The sequence below is a fragment of the Oncorhynchus keta genome, unplaced genomic scaffold, assembly GCF_023373465.1.
Source record: "Oncorhynchus keta strain PuntledgeMale-10-30-2019 unplaced genomic scaffold, Oket_V2 Un_contig_24508_pilon_pilon, whole genome shotgun sequence".
Classification (NCBI taxonomy): domain Eukaryota; kingdom Metazoa; phylum Chordata; class Actinopteri; order Salmoniformes; family Salmonidae; genus Oncorhynchus; species Oncorhynchus keta.
The window spans coordinates 2,028-13,121 of NW_026283948.1; the positions used below are offsets into that span (position 1 = coordinate 2,028).

Genomic DNA, 11,094 nt, shown 5'->3' on the forward strand with positions numbered 1-11,094 from the left:
CATCATGGGCAACAGGAAACTATCCACGCCAAATGAACACGCCAAATGAACATCATGGGCAACAGGAAACTATCCCACGCCAAATGAACATCATGGGCAACAGGAAACTATCCCACGCCAAATGAACATCATGGGCAACAGGAAACTATCCCACGCCAAATGAACATCATGGGCAACAGGAAACTATCCCACGCCAAATGAACATCATGGGCAACAGGAAACTATCCCACGCCAAATGAAATGAACATCATGGGCAACAGGAAACTATCCCACGCCAAATGAACATCATGGGCAACAGGAAACTATCAGGAAACACGCCAAATGAACATCATGGGCAACAGGAAACTATCCCACGCCAAATGAACATCATGGGCAACAGGAAACTATCCCAGGAAAACGCCAAATGAACGTCATGGGCAACAGGAAACTATCCCACGCCAAATGAACATCATGGGCAACAGGAAACTATCCCACGCCAAATGAACATCATGGGCAACAGGAAACTATCCCACGCCAAATGAACATCATGGGCAACAGGAAACTATCCCACGCCAAATGAACATCATGGGCAACAGGAAACTATCCCACGCCAAATGAACATCATGGGCAACAGGAAACTATCCCACGCCAAATGAACGTCATGGGCAACAGGAAACTATCCCACGCCAAATGAACATCATGGGCAACAGGAAACTATCCCACGCCAAATGAACATCATGGGCAACAGGAAACTATCCCACGCCAAATGAACATCATGGGCAACAGGAAACTATCCCACGCCAAATGAACATCATGGGCAACAGGAAACTATCCCACGCCAAATGAACATCATGGGCAACAGGAAACTATCCCACGCCAAATGAACATCATGGGCAACAGGAAACTATCCCACGGAAATGAACATCATGGGCAACAGGAAACTATCCCACGCCAAATGAACATCATGGGCAACAGGAAACTATCCCACGCCAAATGAACATCATGGGCAACAGGAAACTATCCCACGCCAAATGAACATCATGGGCAACAGGAAACTATCCCACGCCAAATGAACATCATGGGCAACAGGAAACTATCCCACGCCAAATGAACATCATGGGCAACAGGAAACTATCCCACGCCAAATGAACATCATGGGCAACAGGAAACTATCCCACGCCAAATGAACATCATGGGCAACAGGAAACTATCCACGCCAAATGAACGCATGGGCAAATGAACGCCAAATCATGGGCAACAGGAAACTATCCCACGCCAAATGAACGTCATGGGCAACAGGAAACTATCCCACGCCAAATGAACATCATGGGCAACAGGAAACTATCCCACGCCAAATGAACATGGACCATAACATCTTGCAGGTCCCATACGCTCTACACAGAGGTCTGAAGTGACGAATTTAAAATGTGTTATATTTCCTTAACGTCAACATTTAAAAAAAAAATATATAGTCCTTTATACATCGCTTTTGGAGTGTTTTATGCATGACTGTATAACTTCTGTTTAGATGACTGTTATCTAGAGACTATAGATGACTGTTATCTAGAGACTATAGATGACTGTTTCAAGCTGGACAGAGTAAAGAGACTATAGATAACTGTTATCAAGCTGGACAGAGTGTAGAGACTATAGATGACTGTTATCAAGCTGGACAGAGTGTAGAGACTATAGATGACTGTTATCAGCTGGACAGAGTGAAGAGACTATAGATGACTGTTATCAAGCTGGACAGAGTGAAGACACTATAGATGACTGTTAGGACAGAGTGTAGAGACTATACATGACTGTTATCAAGCTGGACAGAGTGTAGAGACTATAGATGACTGTTATCAAGCTGGACAGAGTGAAGACACTATAGATGACTGTTAGGACAGAGTGTAGAGACTATGATGACTGTTATCAGCTGGACAGAGTGTAGAGACTATAGATGACTGTTATCAAGCTGGACAGAGTGTAGAGACTATAGATGACTGTTATCAGCTGGACAGAGTGTAGAGACTACAGATGACTGTTATCAGCTGGACAGAGTGTAGAGACTATAGATGACTGTTATCAAGCTGGACAGAGTGAAGACACTATAGATGACTGTTATCAAGCTGGACAGAGTGTAGAGACTATAGATGACTGTTATCAAGCTGGACAGAGTGTAGAGACTATAGATGACTGTTATCAAGCTGGACAGAGTGAAGAGACTATAGATGACTGTTATCCAGCTGGACAGAGTGAAGACACTATAGATGACTGTTATCCAGCTGGACAGAGTGAAGACACTATAGATGACTGTTATCCAGCTGGACAGAGTGAAGACACTATAGATGACTGTTATCAAGCTGGACAGAGTGAAGAGACTATAGATGACTGTTATCCAGCTGGACAGAGTGAAGAGACTATAGATGAAGGTACATTATCATTCATACATAGTTTCCATTTGGTTTTTGTTATTTTAATGTGTATTGAGATTGTTTTCCCCCTAATTAAAACAAATAAATGAACAATGATATAAATCCAACCCATCCGTGGGCCATATTTAATGGGCTCGTATGTTTGACACCACTGTGTTGACACGGTTGTGTTACCTGAGATTTCGGACTAGTTTGCTCTTCTGAGGTAGGTCCAGGAAGTCCACCAGGAAGTCCATGCGTGCCTGGGTGTCCGTAGATGACAGGCCGTGGATCCTTCCGAAGAACGTCAGGGTGTCACTGATGGTAAACTCATTGTACAACGCCAGGTCCTAAAGGAGAAACACAATGTTATGTCATGGTATGTGTTGTGTTGATATCAAATCAAACTTTATTTATACAGCACATTTAATACAAAGGTGAGAAAGATAAAAACACTAAATGTTTTCTATACAAATTTTAAATGAAGATTACGAGACAAATTAAAATGGTGTGTTTTGCTGTATGTTATGTTGACATATCATGTTGTCATGGTATTTATAGTCATATGTCAATACACTTCCATAGTGTCTATAAGGTCTATAAGGTTAGGAGTCCATTTGGAACTGAGGTTTGTGCATCTGTCAAATCAAATCAAATGTTATTTGTCACATGCTTCATAAACAGCAGGTGTAGACTAACAGTGAAATGCTTACATACGGGGCCCTTCCCAACAATGCAGAGAGAAAAATAGAACAATTATAACACGAGGAATAAATACACAATGAGTAACGATAACTTGGCTATATACACGGGGTCCTTCTGTAGCTCAGTTGGTAGAGCTAACGCCAGGGTAGTGGGTTCGATTCGGGACCACCCATACGTAGAATGTATGCACACATGACTGTAAGTCGCTTTGGATAAAAGCGTCTGCTAAATGGCATATATTATACACGGGGTGCCAGTATCGAGTCGATAGGTAATTGAAGTAGATATATAGGTATGGGTAAAGGGACTAGGCAACAGGATAGATAATAAACAGTAGCAGCAGCGTACGTGATGAGTCAAAATAGTTAGTGAAAAAAGGGTCAATGCAGATTGTCCGGGTAGCAATTGGTAAACTATTTAACTAACTAGCAGTCGTATGGCTTTGGGGTAGCAGCTGTTCAGGGTCCTGTTGGTTCTAGACTTGGTGCATCGGCACCGCTTGCCTTGCGGTAGCAGAGAGAACAGTCTATGGCATGGGTGGCTGGAGTCTTTTACAATATCTAGAGTCTTCTTCTGACACCGCCTGGTATAGAGGTCCTGGATGGCAGGGAGCTCTGCCCCGGTGAAGTACTGGGACCATATGCACTACCCTCTGTAGTGCCTTGAGGTCGGATGCCAAGCAGTTGCCATACCAAGCAGTGATGCAACAAGTCAAGATGCTCTCAATGGTGCAGCTGTAGAACTTTTTGAGGATCTGAGGGCCCATGCTAAATATTATTAGCCTCCTGAGGGGAGAGAGGAGTTGTCGTGTCTTCTTCATGACTGTGTTGGTGTGTGTGGACCATAATTATTACTTAATGACGTGGACACCAAGGAAATTGAAGCTCTCGATGATGGGGGCGTGCTCGGCACTCCATTTCCTGTAGTCCATTATCAGCTCATTTGTCGTCGTCGGTGATCAGGCCAACCACCGTTGTGTCGTCAGCAAACTTAATGATGGTGTTGGAGTCGTGCGCGGCCACGCAGTTGTGGGTGAACTGGAAGTACAGGAGGGGACTAAGCACGCAACCCTGAGGGGCCCCCGTGTTGAGGATCAGTGTGGCGGAGGTGTTGTTACCTACCCTCACCATCTGGGGGCAGCCCGTCAGGAAGTCCAGGATCCAGTTGCACAGGGAGGTGTTCAGTCCCAGGGTCCTGAGCTTAGTGATGAGCTTGGAGGGCTCTATGGTGTTGAACACAGAGCTGTAGTCTATGAACAGCATTCTCACATAGGTGTTCCTCTTGTCCAGGTGGGAAAGTGCAGTGTGGAGTGCGATAGAGATTGCGTCATCTATGAATCTATTTACCTGTGGTATGTTGTGTACCTATAAGTTAACAGTTTACCTGTGGCATGTACCCCACCATCTTCCCAGGGACCTGGTGACCAGGAAATGCGGGCGGCTTCCCCAACACGCTGATGTGCCCTCGGGAGATCTTCAGGGTTCCCACAATGCATTTCAACAGTGTGGTCTTCCCACACCCACTCGGACCCAGCAGGCCGTAGCTGTAAGATAACAGGAAGAACATTTGCAGTAAATCATACATATTACTACAGTATGCAGTATGATAGTATAGTATGATACGATAGTATAGTATGATAGTATAGTTTGATATGATAGTATAGTATGATAGTATATCATAATATTATAGTATAGTATGATAGTATAGTATGACACGATAGTATAGTATGATAGTATAGTTTGATATGATAGTATAGTATGATAGTATATCATAGTATTATAGTATAGCATGATAGTATAGTATGACACGATAGTATAGTATGATATGATAGTATAGTATGACACGATAGTATAGTATGATAGTATAGTATTATATGATAGTATAGTATGATAGTATAGTATGATATGATAGTATAGTATGCTAGTATAGTATGATATGATAGTATGACAGTAGTATAGTATATCATATTATGATAGTATATCAGTATAGTATGATAGTATATATATGCCAGTATGATAGTATATGTAATCTGTATAACTCAGTATAGTCTACTCTGTATGATAGTATCATTGTATGATATGATAGTATAGTATGACAGTATAGTATGATAGTATATCATATTATGATAGTATGATATGCCAGTTCTCCTGATATTAGTATGACAGTATAGTATGATATGCCAGTATGATAGTACACCTGGTGTATGTAATCTGTATAACTCAGTATAGTCTGAGTCTGAAGCATAACTCACATAAAACTTCCAATGACATTGATGCATGATTCAGTCCCTGATTGGGAATCCATGTTAAACCGTAATTTATATATGCAAGAACCCAATGACATTGTCTACTAGGGAATCACCCGCCTGGTGTCCCAGGTCTAAACCAGTCCCTTAGGTTTAGATCTGAGGGGAATTTAGGTCTAAAGCCAGTCCCTGATCAGGGGAATCACCCACCTGGTGTCCCAGGTCAATCAGTCCCTGATTAGAGGGGAATCACCCTACCTGGTGAGGTCTAAATCAGTCCCTGGAGAATCACCCACCTGGTGTCCCAGGTCTAAATTCTGATTAGAGGGGAATCACCCACCTGGTGTCCCATTCAGTCCCTGCAAGGGGAATCACCCGCCTGGTGTCCCAGGTCTAAACCAGTCCCTGATTAGAGGGGAATCACCCACCTGGTGTCCCAGGTCTAAATCAGTCCCTGATGAGAGGGAATCACCCACCTGGTGTCCCAGGTCTAAACCAGTCCCTGATTAGAGGGGAATCACCCACCTGGTGTCCCAGGTCTAAATCAGTCCCTGATTAGAGGGGAATCACCCACCTGGTGTCCCAGGTCTAGGGAATCACCCACCTGGTGTCCCAGGTCTAAACCAGTCCCTGATTAGAGGGGAATCACCCACCTGGTGTCCCAGTCTAAATCAGTCCCTGATTAGAGGGGAAACCAGTCCCAGGTGATTAGAGGGGAATCACCCACCTGGTGTCCCAGGTCTAAATCAGTCCCTGATTAGAGGGGAATCACCCACCTGGTGTCCCAGGTCTAAACCAGTCCCTGATTAGAGGGGAATCACCCACCTGGTGTCCCAGGTCTAAACCAGTCCCTGATTAGAGGGGGAATCACCTGATTAGAGGGGAATCACCTGGTGTCCCAGGTCTAAATCAGTCCCTGATTAGAGGGGAACAATGCAGTGGAACTGGCTTGGAGGCACAGAGTTCAGTTTGAAGGTAGAGAGTATCATTAGGTTTTAAGCAGAGTGCAAATTATACTGTGGAGAAATACAACACAGATTAACAGCACCGCACTGTAAGAAGAAAAATATGTTGATTCAACATACTTTTGTAACGCTGCAAGAGGATTGTGAGTTTGCTCAACATTTTAACATATTGGCTGAACCTACAGAAATTCTCAAGTTGAATTGTATGTTCACTCAACTTTACATTTTAGGTTCAGTAAACATACAATTCAATCTGAGAATGTATTTGCATATTTCCCAGTGTGCCTTGCCTTTTCAAGTGAATTGTAGTTACCACCCATGACTGTATTTGTTAATGACAGAGACATGGTTGTTGAATGGCTTTCATTCCTGTAGCCTTCACCAAGTCAATGTTATCTTAATAATTATATTCTTTATGACCAAAAATCACAAGGCCTTCCATTGAGGGCCAAATTAAGATACACCCTAACACAGTTGTTTGAAACTCCTATTTTACACGCCACATCAAGCCTGTAAGTAATATTATGCTGGCTTGAAAAGTTATGTGCAATTCCTATTGGAATCCAGCCAGAGTAAGGATATTCAACAACTGGAACTTTTAAGGAATGCGCTACCTGCATTGAGGATGACTGCAGGGGTAGGGAAGATTATTGAGAATACCTAAATCATCTTACCTGGAACAGCCATCTCATTAACAGGTGCAACTACGAACAGATTGGATTAGTTAAAAAAAAACATCTAGTATGTTATTTATGTTTGTGTAGCATAAGACTAATCAACCAACAAATGTGTATGTTACATTAAAAAACAGGTATTGAAACAAACAATTCTGAAAATCAACCTGCAAGAGCATGGTGGGAAATATTGTAATGATGTGAGTGGTTTTAGCAAACATGAATTAGTAATTTTACTAAACAAGCTTGTTCAAATGCAGCTCACTTCGAGCAGAGTTCAGTAAACAAAGTTCTTGTCCTTTTGAAGTCCCCTCAACTCACAGAATAACGCAGATTAAGCAGTTGGCTGTGTGTGTGTGTGTGTGTGTGTGTGTGTGTGTGTGTGTGTGTGTGTGTGTGTGTGTGTGTGTGTGTGTGTGTGTGTGTGTGTGTGTGTGTGTGTGTGTGTGTGTGTGTGTGTGTGTGTGTGTGAGATACACAGGGGGACAGAGAGAAAGAAAAGGAAGAGAGAAAGAGAAACAAAACAGATAGAGACAGAGAGAGTAAGAGAGCTGAGAGAACTCTCCTCATCTGAGAGAGGAAAGAGTAAGAGAGCTGAGTGAGAGAAAGAGAGGGAAGAGAAAGATAGTTTCAACATCAACAAGAGGCTCTTCATTAAATACTGTAGATATTTATTTGACTGGGTTTTCTTAATCTATTTCTTATATCATTTTCTTTCTACAGTCCACCTTGTCACCCTACTCCTCCTCCTCTGAGTGTTCACCACCCTACTCCTCCTCATCTGAGTGTTCACCACCCTACTCCTCCTCCTCTGAGTGTTCACCACCCTACTCCTCCTCCTCTGAGTGTTCACCACCCTACTCCTCCTCTGAGTGTTCACCACCCTACTCCTCCTCCTCTGAGTGTTCACCACCCTACTCCTCCTCCTCTGAGTGTTCACCACCCTACTCCTCCTCATCTGAGTGTTCACCACCCTACTCCTCCTCCTCTGAGTGTTCACCACCCTACTCCTCCTCATCTGAGTGTTCACCACCCTACTCCTCCTCCTCTGAGTGTTCACCACCCTACTCCTCCTCATCTGAGTGTTCACCACCCTACTCCTCCTCCTCTGAGTGTTCACCACCCTACTCCTCCTCATCTGAGTGTTCACCACCCTACTCCTCCTCATCTGAGTGTTCACCACCACCCTACTCCTCCTCCTCTGAGTGTTCACCACCCTACTCCTCCTCCTCTGAGTGTTCACCACCCTACTCCTCCTCATCTGAGTGTTCACCACCCTACTTCCCTCCTCACCACCCTACTCCTCCTCCTCTGAGTGTTCACCACCCTACTCCTCCTCCTCTGAGTGTTCACCACCCTACTCCTCCTCCTCTGAGTGTTCACCACCCTACTCCTCCTCCTCTGAGTGTTCACCACCCTACTCCTCCTCCTCTGAGTGTTCACCACCCTACTCCTCCTCCTCTGAGTGTTCACCACTCCTCCTCCTCTGAGTGTTCACCACCCTACTCCTCCCTCCTCCTCTGAGTGTTCACCACCCTACTCCTCCTCCTCTGAGTGTTCACCACCCTACTCCTCCTCCTCTGAGTGTTCACCACCCTACTCCTCCTCCTCTGAGTGTTCACCACCCTACTCCTCCTCCTCTGAGTGTTTACCACCCTACTCCTCCTCCTCTGAGTGTTCACCACCCTACTCCTCCTCCTCTGAGTGTTCACCACCCTACTCCTCCTCATCTGAGTGTTCACCACCCTACTCCTCCTCCTCTGAGTGTTCACCACCCTACTCCTCCTCCTCTGAGTGTTCACCACCCTACTCCTCCTCCTTCTCAGTGTTCACCACCCTACTCCTCCTCCTCTGAGTGTTCACCACCCTACCCCTCCTCCTCTGAGTGTTCACCACCCTACTCCTCCTCCTCTGAGTGTTCACCACCCTACTCCTCCTGAGTGTTCCTCCTTCCTCTGAGTGTTCACCACCCTACTCCTCCTCCTCTGAGTGTTCACCACCCTACTCCTCCTCCTCTGAGTGTTCTGAGTGTTCACCACCCTACTCCTCCTCCTCTGAGTGTTCACCACCCTCCTCCTCCTCCTTCTCAGTGTTCACCACCCTACTCCTCCTCCCTCTGAGTGTTCACCACCCACTCCTCCTCCCCTGAGTGTTCCTCCTCTTGAGTGTTCACCACCCTACTCCTCCTCCTTCTCAGTGTTCACCACCCTACTCCTCCTCCTCTGAGTGTTTACCACCCTGTCGCCCTACTCCGGCTTTTCACTAGGTTCAGACCCAGGGCCCTTTGTAATGGAATCTGAGGCTCTGTGTAAATCAAATCTAATTGAGCTGTGTGTCAGTGGAGCTCACGTCAACTGCCACTAAGGGAGAGAGATGTTGAAACAACAATACTTTATAAGAAAGAGAATTGTGCTTAGAGAAAGTATTCAGCTGTTACAACTATCAAAGGACAATATTCAGCCACTACTGTTGAGGCAACAAACATTTCAGCTGTTAGGCTATCATCAGTGTGTGGACAAAAACACAATTACATATTAATAACATGTAAGACCATTACATATTAATAACATGAAAGACCATTACATATTAATAACATGTAAGAACATTACATATTAATAACATGTAAGAACGTTACATATTAATAACATGTAAGAACATTACATATTAATAACATGTAAGAACATTACATATTAATAACATGTAAGAACATTACATATTAATAACATGTAAGACCAGTACATATTAATAACATGTAAGACCATTACATATTAATAACATGTAAGTCCATTACATATTAATACCATGTAAGTCCATTACTTATTAGCGTTATTAACATGCTCTGTCTTACTGCGGGGTGAAGTGGTGTTTTGACTTATCCTGGACACTCAGGACAACCTTTTCTGATTGAATATCCCACAGGGCAGTACGCACTACTGAGGTCAGTGTCATGGTGTACGGTCAGGGTTAGGACTGAGTAAGGTTGTAGTGTCAATGTGGTTTACTCACATCTGTCCCTGTGGCACGGTCAAGTTGAGATTACTCAGGACTTTGAGTTCACCGTACGACCGACACACTTCCCGACACCGGATCGCCGAACCCCCGGCCCCGGAGAGGGGGAGGAGCTTCCTCGTCTGCCTTCATCCTTCCCTCCTCCAACTGGAAGACAAAAAAACAATGTAAAAAAATCAATCACCCCCCTTCACAGCATTATGGCCCAGTGTTGTGAATAGGGTTTCTTTCCCAAAATTCCCAGGTTTTCCAGAAACCCCAGTTAGAAGATTCATGGAATCAGGAAGGAATAGGTAGGAAATCCAGGAATCCTCCAACCAGGGTTTCAGGAAAACCTGGGAATTTGGGGAAAGTTACCCGAATGTTGCAGCCCAAGTAGCAATTGAGGGAGAATAGCCGGGGCAGGACGTGAACCGCGACTATCGTTACGGGCAAGTGTACTACCACCTATGGCATTAAGGGTCTCGCTGCAGAAACAGACGCAGTAGCACATACAGGGAAAACACACCAGGCTGTGTTACAACGGGCACCACCATATTCCAGACGTAGTGCACTATCTTTGGCCAGAGCCCATATAGGACCCTTCGTGAAAGGTAGTGCACTATCTTTGGCCAGGGCCCATATAGGACCCTGGTCAAAATATGGAAAATATGGAAAATTGGTTGTCATTTGGGATGCAGACCAACGCAGGACTTGCTCATTACGGACAACAGAAAGTGAACTAAATGACATCTTCTCAGCAACTAGCTGCCATGAATCTGTGTCTGTGTCCTGTAGCAGACCTGTGTTGAAATATTATTTGAAAATCATTTCAAATGCTTTCTCTGTGCTTGATTAATCTTGCCTGGTTTAATGGGACCAATAGAATAGTCCCACAACTGTAAACCCTGCCCATCTGGCACTCCAGGCAGGCTAAAGCAACGATCAAAGTATTTGAGAGAGTTCAAAACAGAATATGAACCCAGGTCTGGTGGTGGCGTGCCTGTAACTTGGCCTGCATTGAATCTATCCTTTCTCTGTGTTGGCTTCCCCTGTTCAAATCATCTTTCTCCCTGTTTGCTTCCCTCTCCCCTTTCTCTGTGTTGGCTTCCCTTGTTTGTCTCCCTTTCTCTGTG

General features: G+C 44.6%; 1 protein-coding gene across 1 annotated transcript; it reads right to left on the reverse strand.

The window, feature by feature from the left end:
• Positions 1-2,376: 2,376 nt before the first annotated feature.
• Positions 2,377-10,105, reverse strand: LOC118377012 (ABC transporter G family member 23; the record flags this gene model as incomplete). The annotated part of the gene is made up of 3 exons (XM_052505641.1): positions 2,377-2,731; positions 4,470-4,629; positions 9,977-10,105. Coding segments are annotated over 3 exons (448 nt in total), but the record flags the coding sequence as incomplete, so codon positions are not given.
• Between the last annotated feature and the right edge of the window lie 989 nt (positions 10,106-11,094).